We start from the raw sequence: 24,561 nt of genomic DNA on the forward strand, positions 1-24,561 counted from the left end.
TTGCATCAGGTGGCCAAAGGATTAGCATATTTAGGGGTAAATATATATCCTAGGATTCCTCTAGGTGAGATGCTGATTCAGTGGAGATGGGATGGAGCCTGGAAATCTGAAGGTATAAAACCTTATCCCAGGTGAGCAGATACATAACTATAGGGTTGGATGCTGAAGGCTTGGGTTAGTGTTTTCAATCTCGGCTGCACATTAGACTTACCCAAGGGAATTAGATATAGTCTGAACCCCATCCCAGACCAACTGATTTGGCATCTTTTGGGGTGGGACTGGTAGGGGTGGGAGAGCATCAGCTTTGAAGATTTTGAGCCTCTTAAAATGTGGTTAGTGACTGAGAAACCAAATATTTTATTATACTTCATATTTTAAGAATCAGTGGAAATAGTCATGTGTGGTCAGTACATACTAAGTTGCTTCAGTTGTGTCTGAGTCTTTGCTACTCTGTGGACCATAGCCCACCAGGCTTCTCTGTCCAGGGGATCCTCCAGGCTGGAATACTGGAATGAGCTGCCTTTTCCTCCTCCAGGGGACTTCCCAACCCAGGGATTGAACCTGCATCTCTTATATCTCCTGCACCAGCAGACAGGTTCTTTATAGTAGCGCCACCTGGGAAGCCCGTGGTCAGTAGGTGCTCTATTGGAAAGCCAGGCCAGAAGACAGTTGAAGGCTTAGTCGCTTTGTGTGGCCCCTTCCTTGCCCCACCCCAAGTCACAGTGCTCTTCTTCGTAGTTATCTTGCCCAACACCCATCCTTCCTGCTTTAGTCTGAGAGGCTAGTGCACAGATTCAAGTGTTCCTCTCCTGGTCTCTGAATCAAAATTCTTCAGCTACCTTGGACACAGCTACCCAAGCTGGGAACCCAACAGTCACTAGAAACTTAAGACTAAGCTTCTAATTTGAAGAGAGGAGAGGAAAGAGCTGAGAAAGGTTTTGTTAGGTTATTTTTGACAAATGCTGGTGGACTGGCTCCTGACAAAAGGAAAATGGGAGATAGAGCAAAAATCTTAAAATGGTCCACTGAGGTTGCTTGGAGTGGAATTCTGTGTCTGTGGGGAATGGGGCTGGTGTGTTTTGGGGACATGATGGACCAGGGAATGTATGAAGACTTCCTTTGGGTTTCTTTACAAGCACTCATTACTTAGCTTAGTTAGCTCTCTCAGTAATTCAGCTTATCATGTGTTCATGGAGTCCTGACCTCTCACAGGTACTGATGGAGATCCTGAGTCCCAAACACTTGAGTCCAGACTGTGATGGGGTTGGTGTGTGTCTCCACTTTATCCTGAAGGCTGTTGGAGCTGCTGAAAAATGTAAAGAGGAGGGCCCTGTGGTCCAGCTTGAACTTTAGAGAGAAAGATCCAGCAGCAGTGTGGAGGGTGGGCAGGGGAAGGGGGAGATCGCGGTAGGCACTCCAGACAAGAGGCTCCTTCTGTATAGTTAGAGAGAGAACTGCCAGTCTGAACAGGAGCAGGTGCGACAGGGAAAAGAAAATGAAATAAAACCATTGGGTGATAAAGATGATGTGGATGTAGCTTGGCTTGAGAAGTGTGAAGTGAAGTGAAGTGAAGTCGTTCAGTCGTGTCCGACTCTTTGTGACCCCATGGACTGTAGCCTACCAGGCTCCTCCGTCCATGGAATTTTCCAGGCAAGAGTACTGGAGTGGGTTGCCATTTGAGAAGTGTGAACTACAGCCATAAATGAGGGAACAACCTGTCTGTGTCTTCTGAGAGGAGCCAAGTGAGGGACGGAACACAGATCACAGAATGGTCCAATAGGTGGAGGCTGCCTGGAGTGGAATATCGTGTTTGTGGGTGGTGGAGCTGGTGTGCTTTGGGGAAACGGCCCCTGCGTGTGACTTCCCCGCTCAGTTCCGCTCTCCTGCATACCCTGATTGGCACCTGAAGTGAGGTCATTGCTACTGGCTGCCCATTTCTGAGGGATTTTCTTTTTGCAGTTGGATGCCTCAAGAAAGATTAGTGGTGGTATTCACCACACACACACACACACACACACCTGCCTTTGTCCTGTTCTGCATATCTGAGATCAGTGTTTCCTGGTAGCTAAGCAACCAGATTTTGGATTTGGATCCCCTAGCCTTGAATCCCGGAGAAAGCAATGGCACCCCACTCCATTACTCTTGCCTGGAAAATCCCATGGATGGAGGGCCTGGTGGGCTGTAGTCCAGGGGGTCGCTAAGAGTCAGACACGACTGAGCGACTTCACTTTCACTTTTCACTTTCATACATTGGAGAAGGAAATGGCAACCCACTCCAGTGTTCTTGCCTGGAGAATCCCAGAGATGGGGGAGCCTCGTGGGCGGCAGTCTATGGGGTCGCACAGAGTCAGACATGACTGAAGCGACTTAGCAGCAGCCTTGAATCCTGCCTCTGCCATGTACTGGTTGTGTGGGTTTGGGCAAGTTACATTCTCTGAGCCAGTGTTTTTAACCTTTAAAAATAATACTTCCTACTATGTGTCACATTGTATTATATATAGAGGGGCTTCCCAGGTGACTCAGCAGTAAAGAACCCACCTGCCAATTCAGGAGACACAGGTTTGATCCCTCAGTTAAGATCCCCTGGAGAAGGAAATGGCAACCCACTCCAGTATTCTTGCCTGGAGAATCCCATGGACAGAGGAGCCTGGCGGGCTATAGTCCATGGGGTCACAAAAGAGTCAGACGTGACTTAGCGACTACACAAGAACAACTGCATATAGAATAAATATTGGTTGTGGTGATGACCTTGATGACGGTGGTGACGAAGGTGAGGATGGATGGATGGTACTGCTGAAGAAGGTGGTGATGGCGGTGATATTGATGATGATGATGGAGGAGGTAGTGGACAGATGATGCGAGGAATAGAGATCCTCTAGTGAAACAGATCCAGCTTACATGTATGTGAGCATTCTATTCATCTGAATCCTCAGGCTCCTCAAGCTTGACATTTCTACTTTTCCTCTCATCCATTAAAAATGAAATAAAATATGCTTACTAGCTCAGTTGATACACAACAAGAGGAGCAGAAAGTACATCAGGGCTTAGCCAGGCGGAAAGCAAATTCCCAAGGAGTCCTTCAAGATCTTTGTTGGGTCTTTTGCAAGATTATGCTTTTTTGTTTTGGTGCCCACATGGCAGGCAGAGGAAAATAAGCTATGGAAATGGGTTCAGGGTTAACAACAGCAGCCAGTTCTCTCTTGCTTCCTGGGGATGAGTTTCCTGCTCATTTATTTTTCTCACCAAATATTTACTGGGCCCCTACTGTGTGTCGGACATGGCGCTAGGCTTTGAAGATACTAACGGGAGCAATGCTCACCCTGCTGCTGAGAGAAGGTAGAGGAAAAACAAATATGTCAGCTTTGCCGTTCATATACTCAGGTCACAGAAATTCAGTTTCAGCTAGACTGGCATGGAGCATGAACACTGGTATTTTTTTTTTTTAAACTCTCCAAGTGATTCTCTTGTGCAGCCAGCAGTGAAAGCCACTGGTGTGTGTAAAGAAACACTGGATGACATCTTGCAATAAGTGAGCTGTTGTCAGCGTGGGGCCATGTGGATTTTAGGGAAATCATTTACCCTTCTTCCTGTGTCTTTATGAGAAATGCCATCCACGAGGGTTATAACCACTGGCAGCACTGAATAGTTAGAATCAAAGAGATAATGGCGTGAGTGTCCTTTATAGCCTCTAAATGGGTACGTGTAATGAAAGTTGGTTTTAGACTCTATTAAACATCAGACCTTGATCCCCATGGAGTCAGGTCTCACCCTGGGAACTCAGCGAGGTCTGGAACATTCTAGAATGACAGTCACGGCAGGACTGGAACGCAGAGGAGAAAGCAGACACCCATAATCCCACACTTCCCTGCCCCTCGACTCTGTGTTTGAAATGGTTTTTTCTGCTTCTGCGGAGCCATGAGCTTGGGGAGGGAACCGCTTTTGCTCCAGAACCGAAGTGGGTGTCTGAAATCTGTTCCTCTCCCCCGGCGGCATGCTGCCGAGGGAGCCGGTGCCAGCGTTGGTCAGACTGATCTGTGGGGCCCGAAAGGGGCATGCTGAGTGATGGTGGGAGGAGGGATGTGCAGAGGGGTCAGCCTTTGCTGTCCAGGTGGGAATCAGAAAGAACATGCAGCGGGGGCCTTGAAACAAAGGACCATTTAGCACACCCATCAGATGCTAGGTCCCGGGCGTGTGGCCAGACTCCCCCATCACCTCCTGCCTGTCCATAGAACCACCTTTGAAAATCCCAAAGCTAAACATGAGCCTTGTCAGTACCTCGTTGTGCAATTATGCTTTTTAAAAAAATTATTTAATTTAATTGGAGGATAATTACTTTAAAATATTGTGATGGTTTTTGCCATACATCAGTATGAATCGGCCACAGGTACACACGTGTGCTCTCTCCCTCGGGAACCCCCCTCCCACCTCCCTCCCCACCCCATCCGTCCAGGTTGTCACAGAGCCCTGGCTTGGGGTGCCCTGCATCATACATCAAACTCACACTGGTTATCTATTTTAATCTGGTCATGTAGATGTTTCAATGCTATGCTCTCAAATCATCCCATCTTCTTCTCCCACTGAGTCCGAAAGTCTGTTCTTTACATCTGTGTCTCCTTTTGCAAATAACTTCTGGCTTTCATCCCTCCAGAGGTATACAGTGCCTTTGGTCCGCCGTGGTTTTGGAAGTTTAAGTTTCAGACGCCAATGGAAATGGCAGTGGTGCCTGAGGTCCATAAAGGACGTTAGCCACGGTTTCTCTCCAAAGCGTCATTCATCTCTTCCTTCTCTTCGTGCAGCCCCTTGGGCTCAGGATGAACGGGCTGGATGATCGGTTTTGGATGGAGGAGGGAACGCAAAACCAGCATGTCAGTAGACCTGGAGATAGCATTTTTACTTAGAATAAGGATCTGACCCACTTAGGTTTCAGGCAGTGTCCATGTGGTCTATCAGGAGTAGGGGTCCCCAGTCTCTGGAATCTAAATGCCTGATGGTCTGAGGTGGAGCTGATGTAATAATAATAGAAATACAGTGCATAATAAATGTAATGCACTTGAATCATCCCCAAATCATGCCCACTGTCCTTAGTCCATGGGGAAATTGTCTTCCACGAAACTGGTTCCTGGTGCCAAAAAGGTTGGGGACCACTGGGAGAACAGAGGATGAGGAGGGGAGCCCCTGAACCGTGGGGCTCAGACATGGATTAAATGAGCCTTTTACTCCTGCTGGTTCATCTTATCCTCACAGCAGCCCTGTGGGATGGTGCTCACAATGACCATTTCATAGGCAAAGAAACTCAGATCCAGGAAATTTAGGTAGTTACCCATGGGCGCATGGCTAGTTGGGCTTCCCCCATGGCTCAGCGAGTAAAGAATCCACCTGCTGGTGCAGGACATGTGGGTTCGATCCCTGGGTCTGGAAGATCCCCTGGAGAAGGAAATGCCAACCCACTCCAGTATTCTTGCCTGGAAAATGTCATGGACAGAGGAGCCAAGTGGGCTACAGTCCAAAGGATCACAACTGATGACTGGCCACATGGCAGTTAATGCAGAGCCAGGACTTGAACTCAGGTCTGATAGACCCCAGAGCCCGTGCTATTTCAACTATAAAGTTTGACTGGTGTGCATGAAGGGGTAGAGGAGAGGGTCTAAATTGAATGTAATAGGTCTACGGGAGCCATCGATGACTACAGAGGAGAGGAGAGGTGTATGTTACAGCAGTGTTTTAGAAATTTCAACCAGACAGCCATGAACAAGGCAAATTGTTGAGCTGCTCAAGTCAGGAGTGAATTACCAGGATTTCTCTGGTGGTCCAGTGGTTGGAAATCCACCTTGCAATGCAGAGACATGTGTTTGGTCCTCAGTCAGGGCACTAAGATCCCACATGTCCAACTCTCTGTGGTCCCATGGACTGTAGCCCGCCAGGCTCCTCCAACCATGGAATTTCCAGGGCAAGCTTACTGGAGTGAGTTTCCATTTCCTTCTCCAGGAGAGCCTTCCGACCCATGATGCTCGAGAGTCACACCAAGTGCAGGCTTGGATACTGAATTCTCCCCTTTCACGCTGTGTCTAAATCAAGGACATTTCTCTTAGGCTGCATTCACACATCTGTCCCCTCACGCACTCCCTCACTCTCCATTTACTGATGGGTCATGTGCCAGGGCTTCTGCCAGGTTTTGGGGACACGGATGAGGACAGCAATCTCTGCCCTTAAGCAGTTTGCAACCTTGTTGAGGCATGATTTAAAGTGATTAGTCAATCCAAGAATATTGGATTTCTCCAAAAGCTACCGTAGGGAAAAAGATAATTATCCAAAGTCTTTAAATCTGTTACCCAATTTAATTGATTTAATTAGGTAAAATTCATAGAACTGTAATGTTGAAAGGGACCCAGAAGGTATTTATTTCTGTTTTTTCTCTCTGCCTTCAGGCCACGCTGCCCTCAATTTATCCCCCCAAACACCATGCACTTTAGGAAAAGGGGGATATTTCTAAGAACTGTAGCTTTTAGCCTTTTTGGATAAAATTTTCTATTCAGTGAGCATCCTCAGGGAAAATTATGCAGACTTATTGAAAGACTTGACATGCATAGCTACAAAGTATTGCTCTGAAGACATGAATGGAATCATCTACTCACGACACACACATGCACACATGCATGAAGTGGAATTGCCATATTCGTACAACTGAGGATGTGTTACACATACATGGTAAATACAGAATGCAAAATGCAAGCATGGCTACAATATGATAAGTGAAAGCAAAGTCGCTCAGTCGTGTCTGACTCTTTGAGACCCGTGGACTGTAGCCCACCAAGCTCCTCTGTCCATGGGATTCTCCAGGCAAGAATACTGGAGTGGGTTGCCATTTCCTTCTCCTCTAAAAATTCTTTCAGTTCCCAGAAAGAAAAAATGCATCTCAACAATTGTCAGACCCTGTTTTGCTATAATACAGATTGATACTTTCTGTTTAGTCGTCATTTTCACACCATGCCAGTGGGTCCATGACATGGTTTAAGCACCTACTTTATGCACATCTTCAGTGATCCCAGTGGTGGTATTTTGGGAGGAGGGCAGGAAGTTGAACCAAAACCTGAGTTTGGGCGCTGACTCACCATGGAGTATCCTGAGGCTCATTTGCCACTGCCAACACTTGTTGTCGTCATTCAGTCGCTCAGTCCTGTCCGACTCTTTGGACCCCATGGACTGCAGCACTCCAGGCTTCCCTGTCCTTCACCATCTCTCGGAATTTGCTCAAACTCATGTCCATTGAGTCGGTGATGCCATACAACCATCTCATCCTCTGTTGCCCCCTTCTCCTCCTGCCCTCAATCTTTCCCAGCATCAGGGTCTTTTCCAGTGAGTTGGCTTTTCAAATCAGATAGTCAAAGTATTTGGAGCTTCAGCATCCAGACCTTCCAATCACAGTACCAGCCTCACAGGATCATCACAGAAATCTGACGAGTTAAGGGTTTGGAAATGGCACAAATGTGTGCATCACTTGTTCTTTATCTAAATGGATATTTGCTCTCATGATCAGGGTCATGACTTGGGGAGATGTTAGGACTATGAGGGACCCTTTAACCCAACACAAGTAACCATGTCACTTTCCAGGGTAAGCATTCAGGCACTCACCCTTATGCTCAGAATAAGATCTAACATGGCTCCTGAGGCTGTATGTGATAGGGTTTCTGCCAAGCTATTCAACATCATCTCATCCCCCTACATCACAGGCCATCACCCATTTATCTCCAGCTCCTGAAACAGTCAAGATGTATCCCCAGGGCTCCTCTGACTACACTGTCCACTGGCTTCCCTCTTTTGAAACTTCAATGTCTCCTTATGCCTCTCTTAGCAATCAGTTCATTGAAGTTACTCTTCCTCACTTTTATTCCATGTCTATGAAGGCAGAGACCATGTGTGTCAAGTGCAAACATGCTGTTGCCATGTAATTAGGTGATCAGCAAATATTTATTGATTGAACAGAGAGATGTCCACCTGGTGTTTATCACAGTCCATATTTCACGGGAATCTAAAGTTCAAGTGACTGAAACCTTGCTCAGATTAGTTTAAGTGTGGCTTACATAACCAGCAGGTCTATATTAATTGGCTCCAGACATGACGGACTCCAGGTGCTCCAAGTCTGTCATCACAAAGCTCCCCCCATCTCCTGATGTTGTTTTACTTCTACCAGCTTCATTTTCCAGTCCTGAGTCTGGGGGTCAGGCAGTGTTTGGGGACCCAAAGGGCTGGTGGTGTGATGAACTGGTAGACAGTGAAGCTGGCAAATTCACAGATGTCCTTCACTGTTACAGGCTCTGGGCTCCAAATTCAGGGACCTCCTTCATCTCTGCGTTTCCAGTATCTATTCCAGAGCTTGGCCTATAGTCGGTGAACAGGAATGTTTGCGAATGAACAGGCATGTGATTTCCCATCACTTCTAGGAAGGGGCTACGAAGACAGATGGTCATATGTAAGCTGCCTTCTGCCTCATCTGCTGTTTTGCTTTCTTTTCACCCCTTGGCAGGATCCGACGTCTACCTTCTTCCAATTTGGAGCGTCCATCCAGCAGCAAGCCACGGTCATGCTGAAGATCATGCAGGATTACGACTGGCATGTCTTCTCCCTGGTGACCACCATCTTCCCTGGCTACAGGGACTTCATCAGCTTCATCAAGACCACGGTGGACAACAGCTTTGTGGGCTGGGACATGCAGAACGTGATCACGTTGGACACGTCCTTCGAGGACGCAAAGACGCAAGTCCAGCTGAAGAAGATCCACTCTTCCGTCATCTTGCTCTACTGTTCCAAAGACGAGGCGGTTCTCATCCTGAGCGAGGCCCGCTCCCTCGGCCTCACTGGGTACGATTTCTTCTGGATTGTCCCCAGCTTGGTCTCCGGGAACACGGAGCTCATCCCCAAAGAGTTTCCATCGGGACTCATTTCCGTCTCCTACGACGACTGGGACTACAGCCTGGAGGCGAGGGTGCGAGATGGGCTGGGCATCCTGACCACGGCCGCGTCTTCCATGTTGGACAAGTTCTCCTACATCCCCGAGGCCAAGGCCAGCTGCTACGGGCAGACGGAGAAGCCGGAGGCCCCCCTGCACACGCTGCACCAGTAAGAGGGGCTCTTTGCTTGTCCCCCAAAGTGGGACCAGAGTTTTGCCGTGGTTGTTTGTTTCAGTACTAACAGTCATACACGCTCATTGCTGAACTGTGCAGATAGTAGAGAATGTTGTATGTCCGCCAGTGGGATCTGTTGGCTTGTTTGTTCGTTCTCCTCTCCCCTCTTCCTCTCCTCATGTCCTTTTATTTTTAAGTAACAGCATCCTTCCTTGGTTTTCTGCAACTTGCTTTTTTAACTCAACAATATACCTTGGAAACCTACGCTTGAGATCTATATATCTGCCTATCTATCTATCCACTGTCTATAGTTATATCTTAAGTATGAATGTGTATATATGTGTGTATCAGTGTGTATGTCCACACATGTACATAAACATGTGAATATATGTAGATGTATGTATTGACTGAGTGACTACAGTCACTCTTTGTGTCTGTTCTTTGTGTCTGACTCTGTGACCCCATGGACTGTACAGGCCCCTCTGTCCATGGGATTCTCCAGGCAAGAATACTGGAGTGGGTAGCCATTCCCTTCTCCAGGGGATCTTCCCCACCCGGGGCTTGAACCCGGGTCTCCTGTATTGCAGGCAGATTCTTTACCATCTGAGCCATCAAGGAAACCCAGATGTATGTAACCATACATATGAATTCATACATGTGCAGATGCATGTGAACAGATCTATATGGGTATGCATGTGTATATGTAAATATATAGGTATAGGAATATTTACGTTTCTTGTAACCTACATACTGCATTCCTCAATAGGGCTATCCCATGGTTTATTTATCCAGTCTTCATAATAATAGAAATTTATGTTGTTTCAGATTTTTTCCATTAGAAACTAAACTTCAGTGATGATCATCCTGACCTGACTCTTCATATACATGTATGAGTATCTTTCTAGAGTTGTTTCTAAGAGTTAGACTTTTGGGGTCATGGAACATGTGCATTTTAAATTTTAAGTGTCTATTGTCAAATTGTCCCACCCAGTAACTGTATAACTTATGTTCACTCTAGCAGCGTGTGAAATCACTCATCTTCCCACGTCCTCACCAGCATGTTACTGTTTGGGGAAAGTGCCCACACTGGCCCTCCTGGTCTTGGAGTTTGTATGTGAGTTTCTTCCCTTCGTACGTCCTAAGCATTTTTGTAAGTTGTTGGAAATCTTGGCAAGCATCACTTTTAAAGCTGCACTGTATTCCATCATGTGGCTGTGTCATAATTTAGTTAACTACTCCCATCTTCGTAGACATTTAAGTTAAATTTTATGTTTCTGAGAAGCATTGTTTATCTTTGCAGGCTGTCGTTATGGCTCAGCTGTTAAGATTTGGAAGGCTCACTCCTACGCTCATTGTGCTTGTTTTTGCCTGATGTTGACTGATTTAATCCATGCTCATTTCTTAGACAATGAGCAGGATAGCACTGTGATGAAGGGACTGGGCTATGGAGTTAGACTTGTTGGCTTTCGATTCTTGTCGTATCCACTTTCCATGTAACTCGGACAGTCATTTTACCTTTCTGGGCCTCCATTGTTCATTGCAAAGTGGTAATAATAACACTACTTTCTAGGCGGTGATTCTCACACTTCAACGTGCATCAGAGTCACAGGGCGGGCTTGTTAAAACAAGACGCTCTCAGAGTGTCTAGTTTCTGATGGAAAAAATCTGACACAGCGTAAACTTCTATTATTGTGAAGATTGGATAAATAAAGCATGGGATAGCCCTATTGAGGGCCCCGTGCTCAGAGTGTCTAACTCAGTAGCTCTGGACTAGGTGCCAAGAATTTGCAGTTCCAGCAAGTTCCTGGTGATGCTGATGTTGTCGATCTGGAGAACATGCCTTGAGAACCAATGTTCTAGGGGTTGTCATGAGTATTACATGAGGTGATGCATGAAAAGTGCTGCTTAGCACAAATGCTGAGCACCTGGCAATTACTTAATGATTGTCAGAGTGAGCAGTGAAATTGTTTTGGTCATTAGAAATTACAGTCCACAGATCCCGTGAGTTTATTACCCAAAGAATAACACATCTCTCTAAAATGTCTCAGGCTTCCCTGGTGGTTCAGATGGTAAAGAATCTGCCTGAAATGTGGGAGATCCAGGTTTGATCCCTGGGTCAGGAAGATCCCTTGGAGATGGAAATCGCTACCTACTCCAGTATTCTTGCCTATAGAATTCCATGGACCAAAGAGCCTGGCAGGCTACACAGTCCATGGGATTGCAAAGAGTCAGGCTCAATGGAGAGAGTAACACTAAAATGTCTCTGGAAGGTTTTAGGACTTTAAATCTGCTACAGTCCAGAGATAACTTCTGGTCTGGGGCTAGATGTGCGCGTGTGTGTGTGTGTGATGGTTTAAAGATTTTACCTGAAATTGACATTTACCTGAAAAGCAAACTCTTGGGTTAAGAAATCATGGTCCTTTGAAGTTTTCCCTTCCCCTATCTTCTTTCCCTCTTTAACGATCTTGCTTCTACATTGCTACTTTCAGCATTTTAAATAATTGCCCAGGTATCAGGAAGGAACTCAGATAAATTGGTGTGAAGCATAGGAGCATGTTACAGAGTCAGGATTGCTGCTAGCCCAAGACAAGGGCTGCGCTAATGAATTCTTACTTTCCATCATAAGTGCCCTGCAGCTGGAATATTTGTATGATTCTGATGAAAACATAACTCAATTGTAGGGCAATTGAAATGTAACATATACAGGAAAAGGAATTTGAGAAGGATAATTGGCAAGACAGTCAAATACTCTCTCCAGTGACCACCCTGAATTCCATTCCTTAAAAAAAAAAATCCTACTGCTCTGAAATGCTGGCCTGCTATTTCCAGGAGTCATGCTTTGAATGCAGCAATGTTGTAGGTGGTATTTCAGCCCCTGAGAAGTAATGCATTTAGTGCAGTGAGCCGTCATCCACAGACTGGTGTTTAATAAAACATCTCTCTACCCGAGGAGTGCCAGAGGGTTCAGTTCACGTGCAGCGCTCAGGCAAATGTTTGGGGTCCTCGTTACACTTCCTGACTAGCCCAGCATTTATTAAACCTATCCCAGAAAGAGTGGGACCTTTCCAGGCAAGGCAAGGACTAGCAGCTGGAGAGAGTCCCAAGAAGGTGGTTTTAGGGAAGGGGTTAAGGGCACTATATTTCTGTCTTCCATCCATCACTCCTTCTATCCAGAGAACCATGTGTTAGCCTCCAGAATCATACATGAATTAGCATACAGCTTAAAGAATGTACAGTCTGATGAAGGTGGAGAAATTTGTCTAAAGACAGCCTCAGGTAACAAGTTAAAGTGGAAGTGTTAGTCACTCAGTTGTGTCCAACTCTTTGCAACCCCATGGACTGTAGCCTGCCAGGCTCCTCTGTCCATGGGATTCTCCAGGCAAGAATACTAGAGTGGGTAGCCATTCCCTTCTCCAAGGGACCTTCCCCATCCAGGGTTGGAACCTGAGTCTCCTACATTGCAAGCAGACTCTACCATCTGAGCCACCAAGCCCAGGGTTAGGTAACATGGACTCTTTTTTTTTTTGTTTTTTTAAAGGCGAGAACAGTATCAAAAAGTAGAGTCTGATGAAACACCTACCCCCATACTCGAGCCAGAGAAGGAAGTGAACATGTCATATCTGTTTCAAGTGTTTAAAAGAAATAACACAGTACTGATCAGGTAGAAGTCCTGCTTATACCTTTCTCCCTTTCTCGCCATGGGAGAGAAAAACAGAAAAACACCAGAATGAATCTGGCATGTAACCAAATCCATGCCCATGTTTTGAAATTTTGATGTAGACGTATGTACGACCTTAGACCCAATGTATGTGTGCACTCAGTTGCTCAGTCATATCCGACTCTTTGCGACCCCATGGACTGGAGCCTGCCAGGCTCCTCTTGTCCATGGAATTTTTCAGACAAGAATACTGGAGTGGGTTTCCATTTCCTCCTCCAGGGAATCTTCCTAACCCAGGGATTGAACTTGTATCTCCTGCATTGGCAAGTAGATTCTTTACCACGAGCACCACCTGGGAAGCCTTAGACCTGATGGATAGCTCTTTTTAATATATATAAGTGGTATCTGATACGTTGGAATTTCCTTTACCTCCACCTTATGGCTCAAGCATGGTCTGTGAGGACACATAGAATTCTAGCATATTCATCTTTGTTGCTTTTTTTGTATTCTGTTTTATGTGTTCCATCTTTAAGTTAATCATCCCCCTTTGATGGACATTTGGGTTGTTGACAGTAAGGAATCTTCAGTCTGGGTAACAGAGAACACGGGCTTCCCTGGTGGCTCAGACAGTAAAGAATCCGCCTGCAATTCAGGAGACCTGGGTTTGATCCCTGGGTTGGGAAGATCCTGTGGAGAAGGGAATTGCTGGAGAATCCCATGGACAGAGGAGCCTGGCAGGACTACAGTCCATGGGGCCGTAAAGAGTCGGACACAACTGAGTGACTTTCACTTTTAGCAGAGAACACATGTGTCTGCATCCTGATTCAGACCCATCACCGTGTTCAGTGCAAGCCCATGACTCCAGATTTAGGAGTTCTCACTTCGGGCTTTGAAAGTTAAATTTTCAACTAGAGGAAAAAAGCTTAGTTTGCAAAGCAACTGTAAACAAATAGCTCTCAACACTACCACTCCTTAGTGAGGAGAAGGCAAACTAGCTTCTGAAGAGGTTCAGGTAAAGTCATCCATGATGGTTTCATGGTGAGGTGCTGAGGGACTGGGGGTCCTGCTTTGACTGGTTGAGCTGGACACCTTGGGTCTAATCAGGCACGTCTTCTGGTGGCCCTCACGGACATTGCTGGTGGTCTGACGCACAGAGTTTGGGTCGTTAGGATACTGTGCAGTTGTTCACTGCTGACGGTGCTGGCCCAGGTATAGAAGACTGCTTGCTGGGTTAATGACCCCACTGTGGACCTGTGTCTGTTCTGGTTTCAGGAAAAAAACAGTGGGGAAAAGGGGAACTGTTCCTGATGTTTAATATTCCTGGTTTTAGAGATGGCACTTGGAAAAGAACAGTCAGCATTTTCCAAAGTTCAAAAATAGCTCCGCCATGTTACGTAACCTGCACCTTGCTGCTGCAAAGTTGCTAAACATCTGTTCCTTCGCCAAGCACAGAGCACATTGCTGGCAACTCCTGGAACTATGAAGGTAAACCGTTACCTGTTTCATGGGCACAGAACCTAGGCTGCTCTGTCCTGTCCTGTCCCGAGAATGTCTCTGGTTTGCTAGTGGGTGGGGCCCCGGGAAAGGGCACGAGATCACAGTTAAGAGTGTGGGCGCCAGAGCCAGGCTGCCTGTGTATGGATCTCTGATCTGAACTCTCCTGGATCAGAGACTCTGAGCAGGTCGCTCGATTCCTCCAAGTCTGCTCCCTCAGATGTAACACGGGGATAAGAAAAGTTTTGTTTCTTAACCTAGAGCCTGGCATATGGAAAGCGATCTGTAAATGGTTCTGTGTGTGTGTGGGCTCAGTTGTGTCCAACTCTTTGTGACCCCATGGACTGTAGCCCGTCAGGCTCCTCTGTCCTTGGGATTCTCCAGGCAAGAATACTGGAGTGGGTTGCCATTTCCCACTCCCGGGATAAAAGATTACTACTATTGATTCAGTGTGTGCACATTTGTGTGTTTCCTCATCCATTTCGGAGGGGACACATTTTACATTTATTGAGGAGGAGGTCATAGAAGGGAGATGGAGGGTGTTTTTAAGACCTGAGTGCTCTTGCCAGAGGATTACCTTGGGAGGAATGCTGTGAAGAACACCACTAGTGGGAAGAAGGGTAGTGTGGAGGAGAGAAAAATTCATGAGAAGGATAATTGCCAGCTTGGTTTTGAATTAGCCACATATTTACCAAGTATTAGTTACTAAGTGCTCTGAAAGTGAAAGTGAAGTCGATCAGTCGTGTCCGACTCTTTGCGACCCCGTGGACTGTAGCCCACCAGGCTCCTCCATCCATGGGATTTTCCAGGCAAGAATACTGGAGTGGGTTGCCATTTCCTTCTCCAGGGGATCTTCCTGACCCAGGGATCAAACCCAGGTCTCCTGCATTGCAGGCAGACACTTTTAACCTCTGAGCCACCAGGGAAGCCTAAGTGCTCTGAACTCAGGTTTTTAAAAAAAAAAGCCTCTGTGTGTGTGCGAGGTGGTGGGGGGAGTCATTTCTTTGTATTGTAGTAGAATTAAATGAAAGTATATATGTAAAGCACTCATCATTGTGCCTGGCATGTAGTAGTAGTTGTTATTCAGTCGCTAAGTCATGCCTGACCCTTTGTGACACCATAGACTGTAGCCCCTCAGGCTCCTGTGTCCATGGGATTTCCCAGGCAAGCATAAAGAGTGGTTGCCATTTCCTGCTCCAGGGGATCATCCTGACCCAGGGATAGAACCTGCATCTCCTGCATTGGCAGGCAGATTCTTTTACCACTGAGCTACCAGGGAAGCCCCATATGTAGGTGGTACTTCACAAATAACTGTAAAGTCATTGTTGTCTTCTTCTTATGACAATGATGATCATTGTTATTACTTTAACTTTTGCTTATTATACTGCAAGCTGTACACAGACAGGAAAGAGAGAAATGGAGGTATATTTCAATCTCGTTTCTTGCCCATCGAGTTATGCCTCTGTGTCCTAGGGCTCCCATTTCAGTTAGGGAAGGAGGATGTGGAGACGTTACTACACTGAAAGTCAAATAGAACTGCTCAGGTAGATCTATAGCTCAAACCAAGGCAACAAAAAATCTTCTCTTGGGCGAGTTATGAATTAGTATTGAAGGGAAGTTATTTGGCTTTAATTAATGATACTTGGCTTGACCACTTATGTGTTTTTCATTGACTTCCTGATTTATGAAGTCCAGTTTCTGCTTTAAGAAGCAACAAGATTGTAAATTATCACCCTGACAGGAAGGGAAATGGAAGAAAGATATATAAGGGAGAGAGTTTAACTCATATCCAAGTTACATTTGATACTTTTTCCAATCTTCCTTTCTAAAATAACCATAGGAAAAGCTGCTGGTTTAATGACCCATTAAGAGACTGAGCTGAACCTGGTTGGCATATTTTTATTTGATAATCAGAATTATCACTGTTGGTTTCTTTTTTAAATGCCAATAAAGGAGCCTGCTCAGTTAATTCTCTGAGCTTGACCGGAGTTATAACTTCCCTGGGCGAATGTGATAACTCTCTGCAAATATTTATCTGTGGGATCACTGTATGCTCAACAAACATTTCTGGCAGTGACACCAGGCACCCAGGAGACCAGACCATCCTCTGGGCCTGTGCTGTAAATCTGACTGGGAGTCTGGATTCAGGGAAGGGGAAAAAAGCTGAGCCTCAAAGAGATATGCAGTGAGAGAATCCTGCAGCCATGTGCCAAATTGAGAACCCAAAGCATATTCCACAAGGCTATGTGACTTTGCAGGCTTCCCATATAGCGCTAGTAGTAAAGAACCTGCCTGCCAATGCAGCAGACATAAGAGATGCAGGTTCGATCCATGGGTCAGGAAGATCCCCTGAAGGAGGGCATGGCAACCCACTCCACTATTCTTACCTGGAGAATCCCATGGACAGAGGAGCCTGGTGGGCTGCAGTCCACAGGGTAGCAAAGAGAAGGATGTGACTGAAGTGGCTTAGCACACACAGACACATGACTTTGTGGAATGTGGTTCTGGATAGTGTTTTGTTCAAACCATTTCCTGGACTCAGAGAAGGTTGTCCCTGGCAAGTTACTTAACATCTTTGAGCCTCCATTTCCCTGAGTATATACAGAGATGATTCCAACCACAGAGGATTAAGGTAACATTTAAATCCATGTAATATATTTAGCCAAGCACCTAGGATGGAGTTGGCACCATGCAGATGTTAATTTTCCTCCTTCTCCAGGGCCAAATGCACAGCTTGATCTAACACCTCTTGTGGCCTGATGGACCCACAGGAGATGGGCTGTGCCCCCTGGGCATTCAGTCAGAGAGCGAAGTCAACAGCCTCTCTTCAGCATCATCTCTGTTTGTGGCATCTCTCCTGGAACATGGCCCTCTCTGTTTTCTGGCTGGAAGTCAAGAGTGCCGTATGCCAGCCCTGCAGTGCAAGTCAATCATTTCCAATTGGCATCCAATGAATAGCTCAACAAATGGTGGAAGCCTGATGCTGGCAACTAGAAAGGATCAGAAATCGTCCGTAACTTTACCTTGAGGGAAAGGTGGTTTGAAATGTTTTGGGGTCACACATAAAGCATAAATATTGTTCAAATTTGCCTTATATCAGATGCAAATTTTTAGATTCTGGAACCAGGCTGCCAACACAATATATATATATTGATCTTTTTCCTCCAAGGTTGAATACTAGGGAAGGTTTCGTTTTGAAACTTGTTAATTTGGTGACGTATACTAATGATTTGCTGCAGCTCTCTTCTGTGAAAAGATAATGCAAAGAAAAGCACCATCTTCAATACTCTGGTGCCTGATGACAGAGAGTATGTTGGGGGCAAGGGGTCTTGATGTGTAAGCACAGAGACCAGTTATGAGACCGTAACGTGAATCTCTGTAAGTCTGTGGGTTCAGAGACAAGTGGGTGGGGTTATGCCTGTTTTGGAAGTAAAATTAACAAAACATGATGGATGACTATGAAGTGGTAGAAGAGCTACAATATTATTTTTTCACTTGTACCGCTGAATAGATGGCGGTACCTTTTACAAAATTGGAGAAGAAATAAGTTGGGGGAGAGTGAGCCAGGAATGGCATCTAATTTCAAACACGTTCAGTTGAACATACCTTGGAGACATCCAGATGGCAATCTCAAGCAGGCAATTGGAGAGACAAGTCTGAGTTCAGGCTGTAAATACAACACAGAGGTTTTGAGCTTACTGACGGTGGTTAAAGCCCCAGAATTGGGTGACATCACCTAGGGGGAAGTGAAGACTCAGAGGTGGGAGCAGGTTCCAACATTAATTGGTAAATCATCCCCTAGGGGAAGGAGAACCCTGGAGAAAACAAATTGAGCTGTGAATTCCAGCTGCCGTCCACCTTTGGAGACTCTATTTCCAGCCTTGATTTTGTTGTGTAGCCTGGTGGGTGTCTGTATACTGCTGCTGCTGCTAAGTTGCATCAGTCGTGTCCGACTCTGTGCGACCCCATAGACGGCAGCCCACCAGGCTCCCCCGTCCCTGGAATTCTCCAGGCAAGAACACTGGAGTGGGGTGCCATTGTATCTGCTATATGCTTTGTTGTTGTTCAGTCATTCAGTCATGTCCAACTCTTAGACATGGCTATAGGAGCCACAGACCTTCCAAAGATCTATAGTCTATAGCCATTTCTAGTCTACCTGGGCTCAGCACAACCTGGAGGGTTAAATAATCATACCAATAGTTTTGGCTTCCCAGGTGGCACTAGTGGTAAAGAACTCACCTGCCAATGCAGGAGACATAAGAGACTCCAGTTTGATCCCTGGGTGGGGAAGATCCCCTGGAGGAGGGCATGGCAACACACTCCAGTATTCTTGCCTAGAGGATCCCATGGACAGAGGAGCCTGGCAGGCTACAGTCCATGGGGTCGCAAAGAGTTGGACACGACTGAAGCGACTTAGCACGCGCACACACACACCAATAGTTTTAATTGATACATGGAAGAAGTAAAATTTATCTCATAATGAACTGCCTGGGAGATCATCATAGCAGGAAATGCTTTCAGTTAAAGGGAACCAGGACTGGACTAGGCTGGAACCATGACACAGATGGTGGGCCAAGCTTTTGGATCCGGAGCAATGAGGAGGTCACACTCAGGAAGAGGCTGGGAAAAACCTCTGCTTTTGTTTCATTATTGACATGATCTGGAAAACATCCGATGCCACACAAAACGAGTTAAAAATCCTGTCCACCACCAGGGAGGAGCATATGGTGCAGTGTGAAGGGCCAGTCCATTTATAAGCTGTTCTTTGCTTTCTTTCCTGGAGGGGTGTCTGTCTCTGCACCTCCTCCTGGTATGTAGGGCAGAAGCCCACCCAGTCACTCCTTCCAGGTGGGAGCTAGACAGCCAGAACAGACCTCTCCCCCTGTCCTCTGCCTCCCCCTTCTATTGCCTCCGTGTGGACGCTGCCTGCCTGCAGGTGTGACTGAGCTCCTGTGCAGACTCTTGGTGCCTCCAAGTGTGGCATGGATCCCAGGGATGAAGGAGTCACTGTCAGCTTGGTGATGCTCGCTAGCTTCTGCGTGGGTGGGGAGGCCAGCCACATTTCCTCACAGGCCCCAAAGTTTGGTGAATGAACTGGCTGATCTGCTTATGGTCTGGTGTTCTCTTGGCCAGATCCCCGTAGCCAGTTCTTACAGGTTTGCTTTGTCTGATTAAATTCTATTGAAACACAGGAATAAACATATATCACGCAGTTTCCTACATGGTTGGAGGACCCCTCTCCTGAGACTCAAGCTCATTTCCTTTTCATGCCATCCCTATTAATAAAAGAACTCCTTCACAGTTTTATTAATACATTGCTATATGTTGAGGGGGGAGAAAAGGGGAACTTCAAGTTTCATTAAGTTACATTATGGAGGCATATATATATTTATTGAAATAGAGTTGATTTATGATGTGTTAGGGGCTTCCCATGTGGCTCAGCTGATAAAGAACCTGCCTACAATGCGGGAGACCTGGGTTTGATTCCTGGGTTGGGAAGATCCCCTGGAGAAGGGAAAGGCTACCCACTCCAGTATTCCGGCCTGGAGAATGCCATGGACTGTATAGTCCATGGGGTCACAATGAGTTGGACATGACTGAGCAACTTTCACTTTCACTATGATGTATTAATTTCTGGTATATAGCACAGTGATTCAGTTATATGTATATATTCCTTTCAGATTCCTTTCCATTATAGGCTATTACAAGATGTTGAATATAGTTTCCTGTGCTCTGCAATAGGACCTTTTTGTTCAATCTGCAGCAACATGGAAAGACCTACAGATTACCACACTAAGTGATATAAATGAGGCAGAGAAAGATAAATATGATATCAAATGTAAAATCTAAAAAGGTGATACAAAGTGAGACCCACAAGCATAGAAAACAAACTTATGGTTACTAAAGGTGACGTGGGGAGGCGTAAGGTGGAAGCATATATATTTTAAAATCAGGTATAATGGAAATGTTGAAATACTCTAATGATAAAACCTCTCATGTATTCAGTGCCTCCTATGTGCCAGTCACTTTAAATGCATTATCTTTAATCCGTAGGTGTGACCAGTCACTTCAAATACATTATCTTTAATCCTTAGGTGTGAGTTAGGATGCTTTTGCAGCATTAGTTATGTGATTAGTTATGTGATTGAGTTATTTGATTAGAATCCCAGAGACAGGATGGACTTCAGGTGCAGAATGGTCAAGGTTCTGGTTCTTTCCCCTATGATCTCCTGACTGCTCTTTGAGGTGTATAGTCCTTGATCTCAGACTGCCTCCTTCATGACCTTAAGTTTGCTGTCAGAAGCACCTTGGATGACTTCCTTGTTCATGACTGCATTAGGTCTTGTGGCCACCTTTAATAGCCATTTTCAAAATGCTGTATACTGACCAGGTTAATTCTGGACTGCTGACCCAGTCCCTGAGAGGTCAAATAGGATTCAGTTCAGTCACTCAGTCATGTCTGACTCTTTGTGACCCCATGGACTGCAGCACGCCAGGCTTCTTTGTCCATCACAAACTCCTGGAACTTGCTCAAACTCATGTCCATTGAGTTGGTGAAGCCATCCAATCATCTTATCCTCTGTCATCCCCTTCTCCTGCCTTCAATCTTTCCCAGCATCAGGGTCCTTTCCAACGAGTCAGTTCTTCACATCAGGTGGCCAAAGTACTGGAGCTTCAACTTCAGCATCAGTCCTTCCAATGAATATTCAGGACTGATTTCCTTTAGGATGGACTTGTTGGATCTCCTAGTAGTCCAAGGGACTCTCAAGAGTCTTCTCCAACACCACAGTTCAAAAGCATCCATTCTTCAGTGCTCAGCTTTCTTTATGGTCCAACTCTCACATCCATACATGACTACTGGAAAAACCATACCTTTGACTAGATGGACCTTTGTCGGCCTAGTGATGTCTCTGCTTTTTAATATGCTGTCTAGGTTTGTCATAGCTTTTCTTCCAAGGAGTATGCGTCTTTTAATTTCATGGCTGCAGTCACCATCTGCAGGGATTTTGGAGCCCCCAAAAATAAAGTCTCTCACTGTTTCCATTGTTTCCCCATCTATTTGCCATAAAGTAATGAGACTAGATGCCATGATCTTAGTTTTTTGAAAGTTGAGTTTTAAGCCACTTTTTCACTCTCCTTTTTCACTTTCATCAAGAGGCTCTTTAGTTCTTCTTCATTTAGGTCACACCAAACCAGACCTACTCTTAGAACTAAGATAGGGTAAGCTTCCATTCCTGCAAGTTCCATGGATTCTTACAGGAAACATGAAGTCTCAACAAATGTGATTTCTCATTGAAAAAGACTGATGTAGGGAAAGATTGAGGGCAGAAGGAGAAGGGCGTAACAGAAGATGAGGGGGTTGCATGGCATCACTGACTCAATGGACATGTGTTTGAGCAAACTCCAGGAGATGGTAAAGGACCCGGGAAGCCTGGCATCTTGCAGTCTTTGCAGTCACAAAGAGTTGGACACAACTTAGTGACTGAACAACAGCAACATTTAAGAATGAGGAAAAGGCAAACGGATGTTGGATAGATTACCAGCTGGTCAATTATAAATCATAACTCATATTACAGATAAGGAAACAGGGGATCAGATAAGTTATGGTCCCCAGAGACCAAGGTCACATAGTTAATATGAAATGAAGTCAAAATTCAAATCTATTTTTTTTCTTATCTGAACTCCATTTTACTCCTTTATTTTTTATTTTTTGGCATGGCATGTGGGATCTTAGTTCCTTGACCAGGGATCGAACCTGCACCCCCTGCATTGGAAGCATAGAGTCTTAACCACTGGACCACCAGAGAAGTCTGTGGCTACTACTTTAAAAGGTTGCAAATTAACTTGAAGTTGTGCTATTTCTTTTTTGACTTGAATGTCTTTACTCTTTTCAAAAGTTGAATAAATCCCAACATTTTAAACCTGTAAGACTTCACAAAAAAATTATATTTTTAGCTAGTCTTGAAAACTATGAAAAGCTGATAATGATAATCCCACATTCCTATCTGGAAGTCTTAAAAGTTGGGGCTTTAGATGTTGGGCTTCCAAACCATTCACTCTTCAGGGAGAAGCTGGAATCTGCTTTCTTGACTGTGTATTACTGTGCTGTGGGTGGAGTATATGACAAGAGAGTATCTCAGCCTTTTGTACCCATTTGGATGTGGAGTGGGTATTTTCTTATTCGGGCTTCCCAGGTGGTGCTAGTGGTAAAGAAGCCGCCTGCCAATGCAGGAGACATAAGAAATGCGAGTTCAATCCCTGGGTCAGGTAGATCCCCTGGAGGAGGGCATGGCAACTCACTCCAGTATTCTTGCCTGGAGAAAACCATGGACAGAGGGGCCTGGTGGGCTGTAGTCCACGTGGTCACAAAGAGTTGGACATGACTGAAGCAACTTAGCACACACGCATTTTCTTATTCACTTGATGTATAGGAGTTGCTCAGCTGGTTTCTGGATTTCTTTCAGAAAGAATTGCTACATAACTGTAGACTTAAAGTATCCATGGGTGAAAGTGTTTCAAGAAAGCCGCCACCCTCTTGTACCAGAACCTTCTTCTTATTTGGAGATGGTAAACTGGACACAAGATCTGACCTTTAGATCAAGAAGGGCCTGCCCAATTCATCTTAGGCACCACCTGGACTACTTATTCATATCACCTCCATAGTTTCTTTAAGTGTTTTATTTTATCATAAGATATCATATATTTATTTTATTAATTTTTATCATAATCATCATTATTTATAAGCATTGCCAAACAAGACCTTGAGGAACCTTAAGACTGGCAGATATTCAAATGAGTGATGATAAAAAGTTTTCAACTCCAATACTCATGCCTGGAAAATCCCATGGACGGAGGGACCTGGCAGGTACAGTCCTTGGGGTTGCCAAAAAAAAAAAAAGTTTTCATATCTCACTTAGAAGAATCACCTCTGGTACTAAGTGGTCATTTTATATGGCCGTAGGTCATAAACCTACTTCTCTGTTCAACTTACAGGTGAGAATTTGAGTTGTTTCTGCCAAGTGGCTTTCCCAAGACAAGAACTTACTGAATTATCCAAGGAGAGTTCCACTCATCTGATGGGACCAATTTGTAGATGTTCCTCTAAAACTTGAAGAAAATATTTTTCTGGTAGGGGTGTGGGGTAGGTTTCCTGCTCTTCTACAATCTGCTGAAATTTGTCAAATAAACAGCAAACGAGGGAATCTGATGGAACTCATGCCAGTTCTTAAGGATCATTGCTGAAAATATCAGTTTATTATCTAAATCTCATAAAGTCTATGGTTCGAACCTGATTTTTCTTCTTTATGGCTCAGATTCATAAAATATATGATTAGTTGTAACAAATTATTTTCAACTGGTGTTACAACATTAAAATTATAAATTACTTCTCTAGGCTTTATTACAGATGAGGAAAGTGAGGCTTGGAAGATTCAGGGTTCATTTTTTCACTATTGAGAGGCTGGCTAATGGCAAGGACATGCTGAGCCTGAATTTTCTTTCTCTCAGACCCAGATGTGTTGCTCCAAAGAATCAGTCCTCTTTCCTTACAGGTCCTTTATGATTAATAATAGTCATGTGCTGGTAATGATGATGGTAATGATGGTTATGATGATGATGATCGTGGTGATGATGATGGTGGTGATGATGATGGTGATGGTGATGATATGGTGATGATGGTGATGATGGTTATGATGGTGGTTATGATGATGATGATTGTGGTGATGATGGTGGTGGTGATAATGATGGTGATGGTGATGATATGGTGATGATGGTTATGATGGTGGTTATGATGATGATCGTGGTGATGATGGTGGTGGTGGTAATGATGGTGGTGGTGATGGGGTGATGGTGGTTATGATGGTGGTGATAATGATGGTGATGGTGATGATATGCTGCTGATGATGGTGGTGACCATGAACTCCAGGGACCTTGTCCATTATATCTGCATGCCCCAGTACTCAGCATACTGCAGACACTTAAATATGTGTTGAATGAGTGAATCATGCAATTGTAATACAGTGCTTGACCGGATCTAAGGATTTTTACATACATTATCCTATCTTATTCTCACAACAACTCTGTGAAATAAGTGGTATTATTATTTCCATTTGTGTGTGAGAAAAAAAAATCTCAGAGAGAAGAATGGCTTTTCCAGGGTCACTTAATAGTAGAATCAGGATCAAGATTGCCTCTTTGACTTCAGCATCGAATCCTCTGATTCTCTGGCCTCTCAGGGTAAGAAGACATCCTGGGTGTGTTTTCATGAGGCCGTAGAGGTCTTCCAGTGCC

At 45.1% G+C, this 24,561-nt stretch overlaps 1 protein-coding gene across 1 annotated transcript in view; it reads left to right on the plus strand.

The window, feature by feature from the left end:
- Positions 1–24,561, plus strand: part of GRIN2A (glutamate ionotropic receptor NMDA type subunit 2A) — a 435,347-nt gene that overhangs the window by 239,609 nt on the left and 171,177 nt on the right. Inside the window, exon 3 of the mRNA XM_025275634.3 lies at positions 8,522–9,114. Within this exon, the coding sequence (XP_025131419.1) occupies positions 8,522–9,114 (593 nt within the window). The remainder of the gene's footprint in view (positions 1–8,521; positions 9,115–24,561) is intronic.

The sequence above is a fragment of the Bubalus bubalis genome, chromosome 24, assembly GCF_019923935.1.
Source record: "Bubalus bubalis isolate 160015118507 breed Murrah chromosome 24, NDDB_SH_1, whole genome shotgun sequence".
Lineage (NCBI taxonomy): Eukaryota > Metazoa > Chordata > Mammalia > Artiodactyla > Bovidae > Bubalus > Bubalus bubalis.